The sequence below is a fragment of the Rhinolophus sinicus genome, linkage group LG14 (genome assembly GCF_036562045.2).
Source record: "Rhinolophus sinicus isolate RSC01 linkage group LG14, ASM3656204v1, whole genome shotgun sequence".
NCBI lineage: Eukaryota > Metazoa > Chordata > Mammalia > Chiroptera > Rhinolophidae > Rhinolophus > Rhinolophus sinicus.
Genome location: NC_133763.1, coordinates 5,326,672 through 5,346,669, shown reverse-complemented (window position 1 = coordinate 5,346,669; position 19,998 = coordinate 5,326,672). Strand labels below are relative to the sequence as shown.

At 41.3% G+C, this 19,998-nt stretch overlaps 2 protein-coding genes across 14 annotated transcripts in view; one reads left to right on the top strand and one right to left on the bottom strand.

The window, feature by feature from the left end:
• IL7 (interleukin 7) overlaps positions 1-6,405 on the bottom strand; it is a 45,704-nt gene extending 39,299 nt beyond the window's left edge. For 3 of the 4 annotated variants that reach the window (XM_019725630.2, XM_074318403.1, XM_074318404.1), the window contains exons 1-2: positions 5,954-6,401; positions 418-551 (exon numbers count right to left, since the gene is read on the bottom strand). In XM_019725630.2, the coding sequence (XP_019581189.1) occupies positions 418-551; positions 5,954-5,963 (144 nt within the window). In that variant the 5' untranslated portion in view covers positions 5,964-6,401. Of the gene's footprint in view, positions 1-417; positions 552-5,953 lie in introns of all 4 variants that reach the window. The other variant, XM_019725640.2, reaches the window with a different exon arrangement.
• Positions 5,091-19,998, top strand: part of LOC109443974 (uncharacterized) — a 30,254-nt gene continuing 15,346 nt past the window's right edge. For 3 of the 10 annotated variants that reach the window (XM_074318396.1, XM_074318398.1, XM_074318397.1), the window contains exon 1: positions 6,421-11,387. In XM_074318396.1, the coding sequence (XP_074174497.1) occupies positions 11,373-11,387 (15 nt within the window). In that variant the 5' untranslated portion in view covers positions 6,421-11,372. Of the gene's footprint in view, positions 5,551-6,420; positions 11,388-17,813; positions 17,859-19,998 lie in introns of those variants that run through there. The other 7 variants (XM_074318400.1, XM_074318399.1, XM_074318395.1 and 4 more) reach the window with 6 other exon arrangements.

Sequence of the window (19,998 nt, the reverse complement as noted above, 5' to 3'; positions counted from 1 at the left end):
CACACATTCAGAAAAAATAACTATGCATCTCTTTTCAGGATAATTTGTAAATGTTAATATTCCGTTATTTTCCCTCTCCTAATATTAGGCTTCTACAGGACTGTCAATGGGAAGTGAGGAAATGCAGAGCCGTACGCTAAATTATGCTTCCATGTATTTGGTAGTGAAGGGAAGGAACCAGGGCTGAGACGGATAGTTGTAGGAGTCCAAAGGTCTGGGAAATAATTATTTTTAAAGGATGTAATGATGCCAACAATGAAAGTATATAGTCAATAGCTCGTTAAGTTTTCTTCTTTTGTTATTTCACTTTCTTTCGAGGAATACACATGGATACAGGAAGGTACAATTGCATAACAACAGGTTCTATCAAATTTTCCCACTGAGTGCAAGTGTGAGAAAAAGAAAACAAGCACGTACCAGGATCTCGAAGCTGACCATGAGGACGTGCCGATACTCTTCACCAGTTTTACCTTCGATCTCACAATCAGGGGACGCTACGGGCAACAGCACGAGGATCAGGGGAGGAATTCCAAAGATATACCTAAGAGAAACTAAAGTCAACAGTAAGTGAGAAGCGAAACACAATGCAGCTTACATCACTTAGCCCCTTATTACCTAACTTGATTGTGGTGTGTCAGCTGGCCTGACCTGTATAATTGTACACACGCACCTCGGTTTTGGGATAGAGTGGGAAGGACCCTAAAATTCAATATGATGTAACCAAAGTAGGACGGCATTTCAGTGTTTAGGTTTCCTTCACTTTTTAGTTTAGAAATTACTCTTTGGGGAAGTGCAGAACACGTGTGTGATGACAATAGAGCCTTTGTACTTCTGAAAACATTCTAGGGTATAAATACTGTTAATCCAATGTTGACTTATAGTGAACATCTACAGGTAAATTACAGGTAAAACAGTTACAGTTGTTTTGAAACTTGATGACCTCTGGCATGTGATTGTATATTTATGTAAAAACTTGACAGCTGGCCAAGTATCCAGCTACTTCCTGCACGCAGCGTTGCAGGTTTATCTCCATGGGACTACACTGTGATATAATCTTTCCTTTTAATGATGGTTCTTAAAGGGTTTACCCTTCCCAGAACTGTGACAGAGATAACATTCATATTTGACACTCCTCTTCTTATCTCTCCAGTATCTCCTGTTTCTAAGTGCCCCAAAACCCATATTCTCTTCAAACACAGATCTGTCTAGCTTCTTAACATGCTAGAACACTCAATAAATAAGTTCAGGCCCTGTTAACTAATGATTTATATCTGTTTTTGATAAGCTTTCACAAATATGGGCAATTATCTCAGCAAAAGGAATGAGATTATAAATAATATCATTTCAGGAAGTAATACACTGCACAGAAAACCAGTGGTTCCCTCAGACATTAAAATTTGGTTATACAGTGACTTATTTCTTCATAAGCCTGCCAGGGCTTCATGTTTCCATCTTTCTATAAATGTAACTGTACTTGTTAAGTGCAAGGCATTTCACACGTGTGCCTTTCCTGAGTAAGACTGCAAACAATACTCTTTGGAACCCAAGGAACTAATATTGTGACAATGACCTAAAGGACTGTTGAACAGATCATAAAGTTCGCCGTGACACTGTCATCCATTACACCATTATCTGTCATCTACAAATTAGCAGCACTCCCCAATAAATTACGTGCTATTAGAGACCCATATTTTTCCAAATAGAGAAGGTTGGCTGGATAGCAGATACGGAAACACATGTTCCTATATGCATCTCATCTTCCTACGCCACTGACACTGCCAAGGTCAGAGAAACAACACGAGACATGGAATGGACTCATTGCTCTGCCACTGTGTGTCTATACACATGACAAGGAATAATTCAAAAGAGATGAACGGTGATGATGAAGCTTATTGTCTTTAGTGGACTACCTGGCATGTGCCACGCACTATTCGGTGCCACACACATTTTCTCTCCAAAGATCAAGAGTCCTGCAAATTCATCTTTTTCTAAAACACAGGTGCCTCACCAGGGTTTGATCAGATATGACCATATCTTTTGATAACACGTAGTCACTTTGGTCTTGTGACTGAAAACCACTCCCACGTAACATTATACAACTCTGCCTCTCTCTCTTCTACTACTGGCCGTTCACCCTAAAGATTCTCAGACATGAACAATTACCGGGTCCTAACTGTAAAATCAGATTTGTATGGATTGTATAGAGCCAAACTCTTCTCTGTCACCTTATAGGTATCTGGGAGGTATACTTTGGGAAGAGTAGACAATAAAGGAAAAGTTATATAGCACATAATTTGAAATGAGCTTAAGTGAAATATAATACAACAATTAAATACTAGAATGAAAAAGACATGTTTACCATTATACATAAATGTTATTTCAAAGGTTCACCTCTCATATTTTAATAAGGAAGGTTGTTTTATTTTCTATACAGAATAGTACCTGTTGTGTCCTCTTCACCCCAACTTTTAGTAATTATTGTTCCCAAATTCACATGAGCCCATTTATTGACTGAATGGCTTTTTACTAATGCTTTCAAATGATGCTGGTGGAAAATTCAGTCTTTATGAGTGTGTGTATCACAACTAGTTTGTGTGTATCACAACTAGTTTCTCAAGTCGAAAACGTAATTTGACTTGTCCATAAAGAGTGTCTTTTGTACCACTGTTAAATGAGTTAGCCCCAGACACTCTAAGGCAAGTACAGCACATCGCGTTCGCAGGGTGGAGACTGGGGGCGTCTGTGTTGGTATGACAATGGATTGGTTGTGTGACTGAATGAATGACAGAACATCTTTTAAGCTTCACTTCCCTGATTTGTAAAATGAAATCTTTCCTCTAAATGAGCCCTTCATGTCCCCTCCAACTCTGAAGCACCTTCATTCTAAAAATCGACTTGGCCATCCAAATACAGTAATTCTTTAGATCTGAATTAGTCTCACAGATGATGCTGCAAACACATCCAGGCTTCGGACCCACACATCATAGGTTCCCAACTCTCTCATGAATCATTAGCACTTTGCTCTGTAATTAAAGTCTTTTCTCCACACCGCGTAGAAAGTAACTTGAATATCGCTTAGCCTGCGCTTGTTTTTGATATTGTCGTCACAGTGGGAAAGGGACTCTTATTTTGTTTTGTTTCAGATTATACACAGACACCCACACCTTCCCCTAAGCCTGACCTTTTCATTAGGTCACAGAAAAGATAAACTATAAGGAATAATGCGAGGCGAGCTTGGGCTTGTGGAATTTTCTTTAGATCTCCTGAAGGGATTGAAACTGGAGAGTTTGTTTTCAGTAGGGAATTTGGTTAAGCCAAAATGATGGCTGTCTAAAAAAATTCCTGTTGGTTTTTAATTTAAGCCAAATAATACATTCAATCCTCAGCTACTTGTAAGTTATGGGGTCAAAGTGAACATAAATAAATTAGTTTCTACAATCCACCAAATCCAATCTTTCATCAGCTTTTAAGACAAATGAGTGTTAACTGACTGTCCATTATAAACATATATAGACCTATTTTCACTGGGAATTTTTTCAAAAATGTTCAAAAGACATTCAGGATGGAATGAAAGACATTATCTGAATATATGACTTAGCTTTAATGTGCTCCATTGGCACAAGCAAATGGGAAAATAAATAAAAAGTTAACGAAGAGCAGAAAACAGCCATATGTTGTATGGAAATCAGCTTTCTAAGGTTACAAAAATGAATTTGATTTTGCTCACGTAAAGAAATCTAATATCTGCCACAAACACATTAAGATTGGACTGTAAATTCTATCCACACATCCCATGATAGACACTTACAGACATTTCTGAAGCCATCCTATGATACAGCATATAATATTTCACTGAATCCCCTCACCATCCCATGAGCTAAATACTGTTAATTATTAACATTTTGCAGATGGAGGATCTGGGATCCAAAGAAACTTCCCCCCGATATAGAATGTGTCTAGTAAGAGGCAAGTTTCAAATCCAAGTTTGTCAGGGTGAAAAGTGTAAAAACTTAGCTTTTCGCCACTGAGCTGCCCTGCTTCCTACAAAAATAACGCAGTGTGTGTGTGTAGTCAAGGGGAATACAAACACCGTCTTCCTCCAGGCGAACCTCACTAAAAGGATTTCCTTGCATCAAACAGTCTAACCTCAGGAACACACTAGGCTCTGTGTCAGAGGTGAGATGAAAAAAAAATCTCCCATGTGAATAAGACATGTACGTTAGTCCTACAAAATAACCTTTTCCATTTTTGTTTAAGGTATTTAAATATCGATGTGGTGCCATGTGTGAGTCTCCTTTATCCTTGTTCGGGCTTCCCAGTCTTTCTCGGTTCTCTGTCTATATTACTGATGCATTTCCCAGGCTTCAAGTATGATGAAGTCATCTAAACTGGACAGCAAGATTGGCATGCGCACAGTAGGTCTCAACTACTTCCACTCCGAAAAGAAGTAGCAGAGAAAACAGACACACAGTAACCCTATCCTGCAGCTTCTAGTGAAATCTATTGGAACAAAATGCTGAAAGCCACTCACTATAATCATTAGAAGTTTAGAAGAACATCGTTTGCTGATAACAACTTATGGCACGTGATTAATATAGATCTACTCAAGCAATAAAGGCTCCCTGTGGGTCACGCACACCCCGGCATCCCTGTCTTGTTTTACCTCTGCACTTTAGATCAGAGGTGATACAAGGACTAGACAGAGCCCTGGGGATCCAGAAAGCGGTCACTGCAGGGGACCCGCGAGCACTGTAAGGAGAACAGGGACAGAATATCTAATTCTCTATGAACTCCTGGAGGACGCCCATGACAAATCTTCTTCCGTAACTGTCTTCTTTGATCCGCTACCCCCCACCCCACCGCCACCCTTTGTATTTTGTTACCGATCTGGTACTCCTGGGCTCCATCAATTCCTGATTCTTTAATACGTTTCAGCGGGAAAGGGACCCTTTTCATCTAATGGTGGAGCCAGGAAAGCGCACAGACCCGGCACCAAACGCAGGAACAAGCTGCTCCCGATTCCCGCGCCCTCCCCCACCTGCTTCTTTTGCTTGAGGAGGTATTTACTGTAAAACATTCCAATTCCCCTCAGCAGAGCCTCTCCCCTCGCATCTCTTTTCCCCGTTTCTTCTTCCAGTAAACTTTCTGGCCCTACACGGCTGCCAACGGAAGCCAGCTCGCCCCGACTCTGCCCTTGGCCATTTGAAGTCCATACTCCGCACAAGAAAAACACATTCGCTCTCAGCAAGGGTCTAGCACGCAGAGCTATGCCTGTTTAATCCTGTCCCCGTCTAGGAGCACCCGAATAGAAACACAGACGCCCGAAACGGGCCTTTCTCAGCGCCAGCCCGTGGACTTGTTTCCCAGCAAAGCGCACAAGGGACAGCCCCAGTCGGAAACTCCCAGCCCCACTGAGGAAGGAAAACGGGGTTTTCCAGAGACCTATCTGTCCCCTTAGGGTTTAAAAGCGCGTCCCGTGGGAGCTGCGCTTTCACTTCTCCAGGGACTTGGGAGCTGCAGGAGCCCAGGTGCTCACGATCCCCGACGCTCGTGAGTAGTAATCTGACGCCGCCGGGAGTCCCGGCACCGCGGGCTGGGCGCCGGGCTGACCCAGGGCAGCGCTGCTGGGGAGGACCGAGCCCCTCGCTCCCCCTGAGACCCGGCTGCGGGCTGCCACTGACAGCCGCGCCGAGGCTGCAGCGCTGGGTCCCGCGATTGAAAGCGGGCGTCGGGGACGGCTCCTCGCAGCCTGCCAGGCGCAGCTGGTGGCTTTGGGCCAGGGGACTCCGGTGCGGCTGCCGGCCGCCTTTGGGAGAGCCAGTGCTCTCGGCAGGTCCAAAGTGCAAGGCCGGGCTGTTCCCGGACGCGCCTGGGCGCAGGGCCCGGCAGCGCGCCCCGGAGTCCCCCGCGTGCCTAGCGCGCGAACTTCTGCGCCCAGGAGCGGGGCGCTTACCATGGAACATGGTCTGCGGAGGCGGGCGTGGTCATGACGACCGCAGCTGCAGCAGGAGCGGGCTCTCACCGCCCATGGTCACCTCCAGGACCCTGGCCTTCACGCAGGTGCCGGGAGTCGGTGCAGGCGGGCCGCCTTTGCCACTGGTTCCTCTCACCCACGCCGCGCCTGCTGCTTCATCCATCCCCGGGGGGGCGGCACACACCACGGCCCGGCTCAGCGCTTTGCCTTTCCCATAACTTCCGTAGGATCCGCGGCAATGTACTTTCAGTTTCTACTTTGCGCTGGGTCTGCAGGTTCGATCTTTGGGTTCATCACCGGGCGCCTTCTCCACCCCCCTCTCCTGTGCACCTGCGTCCTCCCCTAGCGCTTCCTGTGCATCTGGACCAGGACCAGAGGAGGGCGCGAGCTTCCTACGCGCCCTGGGAGGACCCAGCGGGCCTTTTGAGGCAGCGATTCAGGCAGAAGACTTTCCAGATGACCTCTGGCCACCCTGGAAAAGCTAGGCCACTGGTATCTAAAAGCATCTGTTGCCAATGTGTTCACCGAAGCGACAACGGTGTAGGGCGAAAGCTGGGCTGTAGCGAGCGGACGCCACGGAGGAGGCGTCGGGGCTCTTGCGCGGGTGTGGGGACGATGTCAAGTCTTGTGAAAAAGGGAAGTAAGAGGGGGTCACGCCCTCAGCCCCGGAGTCCCTCTGAGTGCCTTTTTCCGCTGTCTTTTTTACATGCACCTGCCCAGGTGAGATCTCACAGAAAAATAATGCTGTGGTTCCACCTGCTCTGGGGAAGTGGTATCTCTGCACGCGAAAATCAAAGCCCAGATTAGGTGGAGGAAATGGGGACTTACTGTAACAGTAACTGTGCCCCTCACTTGCGCATTTATCTGAATTGGCCAATAAATCACGCTATCCGTTTTGACTGTGTGTGGCTGAGGAGTTGATTTTCTTTCCAGGCCTGAATTATTTAGGTATTTCCCGTTTTAGTTTGGTTTCTGATATTCTGCAGAAACCCTGCTTCAATGAAGGTTGGTAACGTAATGCAATAACGGTGATATGATAACGGCTGTCGTTCGTCTGTCTCCCTTCTGTTCTGCGCTAGTCTTGTGCTAAGCATTTCACACGTCCTCTCATGCAAATTTTTCTAAGACTTAGGCAGTTTTCTTATCTGCACTTCCTAGATGCGGGAACTGAGACTTCCTTCATGTAACTTGGCTGAGTTCGCGGAGCTGGTTGGAGACAGAGCCGGTCCACATCTGCTCCATTTGGGCTCTATAGCCCACGGTGGAGCCCCTGTGACAGAAATCTTGACGAATGATATAGAAATGGGTGCCAGGAGAGGACAGGGTCATGTGGATGCCTCTTGGCCTCAGTATGGGGACCTCAGGAAAGGTTTCTGGAGGTTGTGAATTCTGAATGGAGACCTCAGCAGGAGTTAAGCTGGGGAAGGGAGCATTCCCCATTCCATTCCAGTGTGAACAAAGCCAAGAGGAAAAGAGGGGAGGGAGAAAGAACAATGAACCAGAGACTGAGACAGCGGCTCAAGCCTGGAACTTGGATCCCTGATTCCTCTTTCTGTCTCACTCCCCACACCCTGTGCATAGGCCAGTCCTGTCAGCTGTACCTCTAAAATAAAGCCTGAATCCAGTCTGGCCACTCTGTGAATCACCTATGGACAAACCATTAAACACTGCAGTCAGGGGTCGCTGGCTTTCACTCTTGCCCACAACCCCTTCTTCTCCTCATAGCAGCAGGATATCAGATTGACACTTGCCACCTTCTGGGACCACCCTCTGGCCACTTCCCACTGACTCCCAGGCCTTTATGGCACTGGGTGACCTGGGCCCTGCTACCCTCTCTGGTGCCCACCACAGTGCTCCAGCCACACTGGCCTGTCTGTGCCCCGTGCCCAGCCACGTTTCCTTCCACTTTAGAACACTGTCTAGAACACAGCCATTCAGACAACTGCTGAGTGACAGAATGAGAGAGAACCACTGAGTGAGAGAACGTGCATGAGAACATCTGTGAAAGCACGTGAGGGCACAAGAGAAACAGAAGAGAAGAGGGAGCAAGCAACGGAAGCAAATGAGAACAGGAGGCAGAATGGAGGGGGGCAAAGCCGAGTGGAAACGTGACTGGAATCTGGGGGAGGGGGCAGCGTGGAGAAACAGGAGTGGAGTGATTTAAAAGGGAGCTCTGTAACTAAACACACTTCGGTTGGTTAGACTCGTACAAGGATCTTGACTTAAAATCCCAGACAGCAGCACTGAGGTATGTAAATTGCACATCACCTGCACAGTTTTGTTTGTTTTTCACTTTTCAGAGACAGATAAAAGAGCATCCAACCATAACGTCCTCCAGAGGAAAGGAAATCTGCCTTCCTCTGTCATGCAATCACCATAACACCTGGCACAAGAGGGGCTTGTGCATAAGTGAACTTTAGAGAAGCGTGAGGGGAAATTATTCAGAGCTCCAGGAGAGATGTAAACTCCTCACTGGTCTCTGACCCTAAATGTGAAGAACCACTCTTAAGAAAATATTCATAAAGGATTTGGAATTTTTATTGTTGTACAAAAATGGGCACATTCTCACTACAGCAAGTTATTACGTTTCTGTCTGAGAGAATTAATGCCATCTGGAAAAAAATCCAAAATGAAGTCTTAAATTAGTGGTTGATATTTTGATAAACTGAACATTATTTTTTATAAGACAGATAGATCAGTATAAAATGTTTTAAGAATTTTTATATGCTGATGTCTTATAATTAGAGAAATGCAGTGGTTACTATTATGTTTACCCATAGACTCACTGAATTATGCAGAAAAGTCAACATGGAAACAATAGAATTTAAAGTATATGGATTATAACCAATAAATATTATGAGGGGAAGACAACTGTTCTCAGAATAATACAATGTAATACAAAAAATTGAAATAAGGTATGAAAGTGAACTTCAAGAAAGAATTGTTACAGGTTGACCAGTATCTTGTTACACGTTCTACAGTCTTCAATCAAAAGCCAATTATTGATAACCTGAAAATGTTTTCTTAACTATTATCTGAACTATATTTACCCAACTTAATATGACTGTTCTTTATAGCCTGAGATTGTTCTGTCTCTGGATATTTTCTGAAGTTCCTATGACTTAATTTTCCAGGCATAATATTCAATGTATTTCAAACACACACACACACACACAGACAAACGTGATCTGTGTTGTCACACAGGGACCTGTGTTTAGAAGGGCTCCATGCTTGGTTTAACGCTCTGATGTCACTGTCTTTGAAAGTCATAATTATTTTTGGACATAGGGACTCTCATTTTTGCTTTTCACTGGGCGCGCGCAAATTCCGTCACTGGTCATGTACACAACTTATTAAGTGACACATTGTAGATAGCAATGCATGTCTTCAAGATGGTTTCAGTCTAGTGGGGAAAACAGATGTTAAACGTGTAGTTTCAAGGAATATTATTATGAAAAGGAAATAAGATGTCATTTCAAACCATGGATTTAATGCAATGTAGACGGACCTGTTTTAAAAATTAGTGAATCTAGGGTCCTGAAAAGGTTAATTTACCAGCCTAGTGGGAAAATAGCTATATAGATGGATAGCCTATAATTTAAATCAGATCTGTTTGATTTTCAAGCCTGAGCTTGAGGATGAATTTTGTTTTAGCAAATGACTACTGAGTATCTATTTACATGGTCCTGTTTTTTCTTGTTGCATTCCCAAATAAATCACAAATTTACCACGATGCTGAATTTAAGTTGCTAATATTTAACTCAGAATTTTGCAATTATATGCGTAATTGGTATATGTTTCTTCATATTATATTCAACTGAGCTTGGCTTTTTGTCACATTTTCTTACCTTCATAATGGGATCTGGGAATTGTTTTCTAGAAAATGTAATTGTTGAAGCATTATATGAACTATTTATTTGTGGATGGTTGGCTAGGGTTCAATAATGAAGCATGCATAATTTCATGCGATGAAGCTCAGAGATATGATGAGACTGCCAGTTTCAAGCATTATAAGAGGGAGAATAAAAAGGTTTCTTTTGAAGGCTGAATTCAAAATGGCCACATCAAAATATCAGGACCCCTGCTGGAAATGTGTAAGTCAGTGTATTAATGATTACTTGAGCCATGGAAATGAATGAAATTACCCAACCTGCAACTTAGAAGAGGGAAGAGAGAGCTAATGTGAGAAGAACTTTTGAGACGTGAACACTAGGTAGATGGAGAAATGGGTGCCCACCAACAAAATGACAAATAGTGGGCAGCAAAGTGGGAGAGTCAGAAGTCAGTGTCCCAGAAAGCAAAGGAGGATACAATTTCAAACTAGATTAAGTCTTCATCATTTCCAGTTGTCACAAACAGGTTGAACAAGATGAGGACTAAAAAGTGTGTCCATGGAATTTGGCAGAGGAGAAACCGTGGTCCTCATGACAACAGTCTGAGAAAAGGGTAGATAGAAGCCATATTTCCAGTCTGTGGGGTATAAATGAAGATGCGAATAAAGGGAGAGGAAACAGCTTTTGAAAGATGTCTGGTAAAGAGAAAAGGATGCAGAAAGCATGATGAAAAGCATGCAAAGCATCACGGAAGTTTCTGTTTATATAGTAATTGATAAAATTAGGTTCTTCTGAAGAAGGAAAGGGTGAATCCAAGAAACCCAAGATATCTGTTTTTCTTTTTCCTATGCTCCCTTCATATCTCTCTCCTCATTTCATTTCAGTCCTTAAACTCTGTAATTCTAACTAATCAGAATCCACTATGTGTCTGGTGCCTACATTTATGTCCCTTATTGAAATGTTCCCTGTAACACTCTCTCGCCTGCCTTTGATTTGAGTACTGGCTAGTCAAACAGAAAAAACGCTTCCCAAATTGCCTTTCAGAGGGAGCAACTGGGGCTTATGTAGTTTGTATTGTCCATTGTATTTGTACATATTTGTACATTAATGGATCTGTGGAGTTGGCATTCAGAGGTATCGTCTATACACTAAATTTGAGACAGATTATGCTTTTCTCCACTGGCTTTATAGATGACTAATGAGAAGATTACACCTATGACAGTTTTCTTCATGCAAATTATTTGAAGAAAATGGAAAAATGTTTTCCTTTCTTGTCTTCAAGTCCCTGGACAGATTCCTTTACTATCATCCAGCTACTATGGGAAGATGTTGAGTTGTTCTTATGAGCTCTTGGAAAACCATGATCCTGTCTTATTCAACTTGGAATTCTCTGAAGTCAACAGAATTCCTTTCATGATCCAGATTCCACCAAGGGTGACTTGTGGAACAGGGAGAAGTCAGAACGCACACAGGTCTTGTCTTGTTCTCACAGAGAACTGGTGCTTCCGAAGATCCTGCGATAACATCAAGGAATGTTATAGCACCAACTACTGACTGACCTTGAAATGCCTAAGGTTCTGGTAAGCTTGTCAAAATTCTCCTCCTTAATACACTTAGACTTCTTTTTTTTCCTTTTTAAATATAAAAGGCTGGATGACCTATTTAAATATTTCTATTGTTATCTTAGAAAATGAGTCCAATCTGCCTCTCCTTCAGGCGCACCAGCTTTGTTTCAGCACCTTCTAAATGCCTTGGCCTGTGACTGGACTCTCAGAATATCCCCTGACTTGTGTATGACACCGTATGGTTAAGTGTATTGTAACAGGAATGAAGTCCATAAACAGTAATCTAAAAAGATCTTGCACTTTTCCTGAGCTCTTCGATTCCAGCCATGGCTCTGTGCCAGAACTGTGTCAATTAATAACTGGCATCCTACAAGCCCAGAACTACTGAAGTGCTTGCCCTAAGTTTTAATATATTAGCTGGCAGTGACACATACACCTCAATGAGAAGAGCACAAAAATGGAAGTTTTCAGGAGACTGGAACAGTGAGTTATCGAGTTTGGCATATCAAAGTGGAGTGTCATATGTTTCTTGAGTAACGTGCCTTATGAAATGGAGGTTACATGCTTTGATTTCCTTGTTTCTTTGACTATGTTGGCAGTTCTCACTGATGTTTAACAACAAATTTTCTAATCAGATCTTCCTCATCAGATATATTTTTGTGACCAACACTTCTTTTCCTGATCCGTCCTGGATAAGACACTGTTTTCACCCGTGACATGTAATGTTTTCTATTTCGCGTTATTTCCCTCCTTTCAAATGATATTCTGTGTCATTTCTGTTCTCTGAAACCTCTAAATGTTCACTCACATTAGAAAAGTTAGGATCCTTTGATTCTAATTTCAAAACAACCCATTTTATAACCTTTTCTATTCTAAAGTAAATTTTATGAAATTATTGCTGCTTACCAAATTCAAGTATGACCCTATGCATTAAGCTACTTGAAATTCCTTTTTAAGCTTTTCAGTGTATATATCTTCACTCTATATACATGGTCTAAGTGCATACCATGAGACATAGCCAACAAACCAGACAAAAACCAATATTGTGTGCACTAGTGCATTGATGATTTAAGAATGATCTGAGGTCAGAGGTTTTTGCAGGCATTCTCCAATAAAAGGCACATTTAAATAACTGATTTTAAAGTAAAACCCATAAATAATGAAAACAAAACAGCAAAATTGAGGACTTTCAAAAGCCACATGGATCACTATCAAAGGGAAGAAAGATCAGAGACCTAACGGAATCTCAGGAGGCTGAATCTAGAAAAGTGCCAGGAGATACGGAATAGATCAAATTCATCCTTTTGCTGATGTTGTTATAGCTGCGGTGTGTTACTCTTGATTGGGACTACTATCTTCCTCATCGCTTTAGTTTTTTCTAGGTCTTTTGTTGCCCTTAATAAAGATCTGACTTAATACAATTCCTCTTTTTCTTCCTACATCTTTATTGAATATTAAGCTGTAAAAGGAACTACCTATTTCTGCAGGTAGATCTCTTAGGCAGTTCTCTTTTGGTACTTTTCCTGTTATTTGGTACAGCTGGTTCAATATGCCATACCGGTAAATGCAAGGAAGTGGACCTTTGTTTTTCCATGATAGTATGTACCAGCGCCAACAGTGTGTGTTTCTGAAATACAGTGTTATGAAAGTAATGAGTTCCTTCCCACCCCCGCCGAAAAAGCACCAACAAAATTTTGTGTAGCTGTTTGTTCTGGCAATGCCTGTTATGTTACTAGAAATAAAGGCCACATAGCAAGGACACAGGAGGTAATCAGTTCCCCTCTCACTGGCTTAGAAGACATTCTGCACAGCTTTTATCTGCTTACTCCTATATGCGTACTATATACACTCTAGGAAGACATACGAGAACTCTCTTGTATGAGGATTGCTTCTACCATCCTGAAGTTCATGAATTGGGTTTATCTTTCTTCCTAGGAAGAGTCAAGGTCAGCGCATAAATGGGCTCATGTCTCTCCCAACCCTAAATAACCCTTCTTTTAATTCAGCACATAGTTATCAAGTAATACTATGTGCCATACTCTGTTCTACCGTGTTTACCCGAAAGTAAGACCTAGCCGGAAAATCAGCTCTAATGCATCTTTTGGAGCAAAAATTAAAATATAAGACCGGGTATTATATTATATATTATATTATGCCTGTTCTTATGTAATAGTAAAATAAGACTGGGTCTTATATTACTTTTTGCTCCAAAAGATGCATTAGAGCTGACTGTCCAGCTAGGTCTTATTTTTGTGGAAACATGGTAGGTGTGAGGGATACATTAGTGAACCAAACAGACTAAAATAATTTCTGTTAAATTGTGTTTCCACTCCAGGAGAGGAGACAGACAATAAACAATCAAAAAGTAAAAATGACATAAAATGTTAGAAATTTACTAAGGTCTATAGACCCCGAGTACGGTCAGGGATGCGGGGGGATTTGTGTAGTGGAGGGAAGAGGTGGGGTGGGAAAGAGTGTCGTGATTTTAAATAGGCTTCCGTGGGGAGGAGACATTGCATGAAGACTGAAGCATGAGCCGCACAGATGTGTGTAAGAAAGCATCTTCCGGGGAGCAGAAAGCAGCGCCAAAGCGAGTGCAGAGAACGCCTGTGTGTAGACTGAGCTGTCTGCTTTTCATTCCTCTCCCTGCTCCCTCCTCTCTTACATGCTGACTCATCCTGAGTAGTTTTCACTTCGTTTCCATGCCTGGTCAGCCTTCACCACACCCTGGCTTCTGTCTGCTGCCTGTTAGTCACCAGGGAGCTATTTGGCCACTTGACGATGTTCCTCCTCAAAGTGCATTTTGAAAATTATGAAAGCAGATCGTGTAAAATATAAATAGCTAGTAAATGGAGATAAGCAAAATTTAAAAAATTAAAACCACATCTAACCGTGCACTGCACTTGGGACGATCGTGTGTGTCTAATTTTTTAACCCAAATGAGATCATACTATACATGTTGTCCCTCAACATGCTTTGTTTTCAGTCACCTAACTTCACCTTTACATCTCGGTGAATTCTTATCTAATACTCAGACAGTCAATGGTCCCAAATGGACCCCCGAACGTCCATTGCATTGGAGCTCTGGTTTCTTTCAGTAGGTCAGCAGAGACGACAGCCAGGGCACCGGAAGTGCTCACTGTTTCTAGGCCATTTCAGTGGTCAGAGGTGGAAAATCTGAGTTTCATTTTCACAGTTCAGGTTTATTCACTTGTTTTTGTTTGTTTGTTCATTTAAAATGTTACCTCTTTTATCTTTCACTGAAAATACTGACTCCTCAATCATTAACTTAATTATTTTTTAACAGTAGATATAAATAAGTTGCAAAATGTTGATACTAATATTACATTAAACAATATAACTACTAAGCGGATTTTAAACTGTCTTCATAGTTCTTTCTGTTCCTTGGATGACTCCCTCCAAGAATGTATACAATATCAAAATATTGTATCCCAAAGTCACTTAAAAATCAATCTTTTCTACTTATGGTTATTTTACCAAATTTTGTACATGATAGGGTCCATTGTTTCCACTGGTATTTTTTAAAATTTAGCTACACAGAAAAGCCTGCAGCCTAAGTGCTATGTGTTATGTTCTACCTCTTTCCTCTTGTATCCTTTTCTCCCTCCCCCAATAAATAAAATTTTCCCCATACCAGAACACAAGACCTTCTCTGATCCTGGAAATAGCTGCATTACATACAAATGGCCCATACTTTTCTTCAACCAGAATCCTCTTGCCGGCTGCTTGGTTTGGTTGCAGTCTTGTAAAAACATACTGGGTACATTTCACCACTCAGTTTACTTGACATCTCAGGTGCACTGGACACTTACTCTTTCTTGGATTTTTTTTTCCCTCCTATGTTTCCACTGACGCCATTCTCCTAATTTTTGTCCTACAGACTTAAAATCTTCCCTTCTCATTCTCTGGGTTGACTGCCTCTGCCTGTTTGTTGTAACTTTTCTATTCCTCAGGGCTCTGCCCTTGTCCCCTCTCAGGCTGCAATCACTTGCAGAGTCACTTCGTCCACCCCGGTGCTGCCCACAGTTTATATTTCCGGCCTAGTCCTTCAGGCCTTACATTCCAACCGTGTCATCCAACAAGCTGTGGTGCATCTCTACCTGAGGTATCTCAGACTCAACATGTACAACAAATGCGTACTTATTTTCAACTCTAGTCTTCCCACCCCATATCCTTTCAGAATATATAGTTTAATTGTACATTTGATTCCTCAGGCCAGAAACCTAGGCATGATAAAATTAATCGCTAAATTCTATTTGATATTCAATACCAGTCGCTTGCTGCTAACTGTTCTCTTTCATCCATTCCTGCTGTCTTTCTTCAGGTCCTCTTTTTATCTCTCCTCAACTACACAACCTTCTTAAAAGATGTTTCTGAAAAATAATTGACTATGTCACTCCCTGCTTAAAGTTTTGCAGGGGCTTCCTGTTTCCTAAGGGCAGCGTCCATACACACTCTGCATGGAGTACGAGGTTTCTCATGACTGAGCCCCCCCTCCTGCCATCTAGTCACGCAGACGCCCCACCCAGCAACCTGAACCCTCAAATCATTAGACCTTCAGCCTTGCCTGCGTCTGCATGTGCTGTCCCGTCAGCCTGGACGGCCCCTGTCCACTCCTTCCTTCATGTTAAGCTCAGGTTTTATTTCCCGAGGGATGTTCTATCCATATCACTTGCATGGACTAGGTTGTCATGTTATCAAGTGCTTATCAGCGATACTGTAATAGGTGTCATGATTTTCTCCCTACAGCGTGAGATCCTTGACGGTACTGACTTGTTTTATTTATGGCCTCTTTTGAGCCCAGCTCAGTGGTGGTCTTGCCTTAGGCGTTTGGTATAAGTTTGTCGAATGGATGGATGCCTATTTTTGCTGTTGCATGTGTTCCACTATTAGGTTTGCACAGTTTCCTGAAGACAGACACCTATCTTGTCTGGGGTTCTAGTCTCAATATTTTGCACAGCCCCTGGATATCACAGGCACTCCATAAATGTGTAACCAATGTCATCTTAGAGATAGATGCATGAATACATGCTGGTAATTTACTCATTGGCTCATAACCAGGATTTACATTAATTGGAATATTTCACTCAGAAATTCTGGATACAGACAGACTCCATCTTTTAGACACAGTCAATTGAGTCATATATTTGAACAACAAATCCTCTATTACGATTTCATCATGCCCATCGGATATCAACAGTGATAACTAGAATATTTGGCCATATTAAAAATGTAGTTTAAAAGGTCTTCGGACCTCACACAATCTAGATAGCAAAACTATAAGGATGAAACAAGAATGTTTTTAAAATGGTCTCCAGATGGATTTAATGTCAACCAAATACATGTATTTGTGTGAGTTCTACAGCTGACAATTAGATGTAAGGAAATAGCAATGTGATGGGGAAGACAACTGAGTTCAATGTAAAATAGCTTCTTATGTCAAACATTTCTTATTTAACCATTTCCATGTATATACACTATTAAATTGACAATGTTATTTTAGTTTTAAGACTTGCTTTAGCTATTTTATCCTCCTCCTAGTCTTCCAAAAACAAACAAAATAAACCATTTGAAATGGCTGAGAGTGGCTCTAGAAAGTATTCCAGAATCACTTGTTTTTATTTGCCAACATTTGATTTGTGAGAATTATTTAGTTATATCAATATTTATAATGACTAATAGTGGTTTCTAGGCAGCATTGTAAATGGAATTTTGTAAGTACGTGTCTTGGCACATGGAAGGTGATGTTGCATAAACAGAGTCCATAAAATATGTTTTAGGAACTGGTGTAGGTGTTGATTTTGCTGTTGGTTTTGAAGTTTATTGGTATTTTGGAGCTGGTGATTTAAAAAATATTTAACTTGCATGGGCAATAATTTGACAACCATCTTACAGTTGTTGATGAAAAAATATTTGCACTGATTTGTAATTAAGTTAGTTAAACTCCTCCATATTGTCCTATGTATATTAAATAACTTCAAAGTATGAAATGTCACTTATACTTCATTGTATTTTAGAAATGCTGATAGGACAAGGTCAGTCACAAGAAGAAACTGCTCTAACACTAACAATTTATGTTGAAATAGACACACATTGAACAATATCAGTATCTGTATAATATTATATATCTTGATTACTAATACGAGGTATTTTGAATATTTTAACACTGGATATTTTATTTCCTGATTTTGTTTCCCCTTCAAAATGGCTACCGTGCAAATTTATATACCGATTTTGTATTTGTGCTACCATTCTTCCAAGTGTATTTTGGAAACCCCTCATAAAGTAGGCTGCAGAGCTACCTACTTCAAATTTTGGGGGGTTTTGATTGTGGGGTTGATTTTTAAACACAGTGAAAAAGCAATTTAGAAACAAATAGAATTATCAAATTCTTAAAAAAAAAAATTATTACCTTTGCAGGATTACAAACTGAAGTGGCTACAGGGGCCGGGTGGATACTCTAAGGTGAGTGCAGAGAGCCCTCTGGGGATGGCGGGGCCAGAATGGAGAGCTCGGACCTGGTCTGATGGACACGAGAATGCAGGGGCCACATTGCCTGGTTTTCCAATCTTGTAGGTGGGGCTGAAATTTTGCATGTTTACTGGACCCTCCCCATTTTTAAATGTAGCTCAGCTCTTTTGAACACTTGCAATATCTGCAATAACTCTTCACAGTACTTATACTCTATGGAAGCTCTTCTAAATGTTTTCATAAATTCAGCTTTCTTTTCATGAACTCATCAGTTTTCCTCTCTAATTTATCAATAACATTACAGCAAAGAATAAGAGCAGAGAGGAAATATATCATATGGTTTTACCGTGTTTCCCTGAAAATAAGACCTAGCCGGACCATCAGCTCTAATGCGTCTTTTGGAGCAAATATTAATACAAGACCAGGTCTTATATAATGTAATACCACATTATATAAGACCCAGTCTTACAGTAAAATACGACCCGGTCTTGTATTAATTTTTGCTCCAAAAGACGCATTAGAGCTGATGGTTCAGCTAGGTCTTCTTTTCGGGGAAACGGTGTATCAGTGAGGCCTTCCCCCATATAAAGCAGGAATTCTCCCCCTACCTTACGCCCATATATTTTTCTCTATGTCATTTATCAACATTTGACAGATAATATATTTACTTGTTTGCTCAGTGCCTTTTCCACTATAACGTAAACTCCATGAAGACACGATATGTTCCTGATGTATACTTACTTCCTAGGACATTTATTGGCAAAGAGTAGGCCCTTAATAACTAGGCATGGAGTGAAAGAATATTCCACAAATGATTGATTACCTGGGTGAAATAACTCAAGAATTAGGGACATGTCACTTTGACAAGAAAGGACAACCAGGACTACAGCCCAGCCGAAGGCATGGCCCACACCAGGGCTGACTGCATGCCTTGCTTCCCCACTGCAGCAATCCCATTGGCCGCTTGAAGGCAGCCCTGGTGAGACTGTCTCCACCACAGAAACCAGCAAATGGTACAAATGTTGTATCATTTACCAGCACACCACTGGACACAATAATTGTGCGATACTGACTGAGCCAAAGAAAGCATTTTTTAGCATTTAGAGCCATCCAACATCAGAATGACCTAACTCACAGGCAGTATTTAGGTCTATTTTAGAGATTTCCTTTTTCAGGCAATGCACTGTACAACGCAGGCAGGCAGGTTGGGTTCTAGGGCATGTTTCTTTTGAAAATAATCTGGCCATTTTCTTATGGCTCTTTTAAGACTTCCTTTCCTATGGGCATTAATGTTTCTAAAGTTTTACTATCATGTGTCTAGGTGTCGATTTCTTTTTATGTGTCTTGTTTTAGATTCATGGATCTTCTTGAATCTTTGATGTGATATCTTTCATCAATTCTAGAAAATCTCAGCTCTTATTTCTTCAAATACTTTTGTCTGCCACAGTCTCTGTCTTCTTCTTCTTCTGAGATACACTTTTTTTGTACCCTTAAAATCTGTTACCTTTCCTCCATATTTTTTATCACCTTGTCTTTTAGTGCTTTACACTGTTTAGTTTCTCCTAATCTTTCTTCCAGTTTACTAATTCTATATTCAATTATGTCTACTCTAATGATAAATCCCATAGAAAGTTTTTTCCAAAGTTATTATTTTCTCGATTTTTTTGTTTCTTTTTTAATGTGTTCTCTCTTCAGAGAGAACTTTTCTTTGCTTTTGCTAGGTAACTAGAGGTACTTCAGGTCTGGAACCATCGTAACCCAAGATCAGGGTTTAAGATTGCTTGGACCATCAAGGTGATGAAAAGTCAGGCTTTAAATCTACGCAGGGGTTGTATTATTTACAGTGCCTCTTATAATGAGGCTATAACTTTTTGGTGTCTTGGTCTAAAGCAGTGAATGGTAAATTAGAGCCCCCATTTTTGAGCTCTTATTCTCTGATTCTTTCCTCTTTTTAAAGAGAAGCCTATTCTTGATTTGTGACTGCAATACTTTCTTTTGTGTTGAAATAGAGAGAGAAATGTATTTAAATGTCCATTTTTTAACCTGCATTGTCTGCACTTGTTTGAGTCTCTTTTTTCTTTTTCATTGTTTTGTTCTCTGTATCTCCTATTAAAAGCAGAGAAGATTCTTCCAG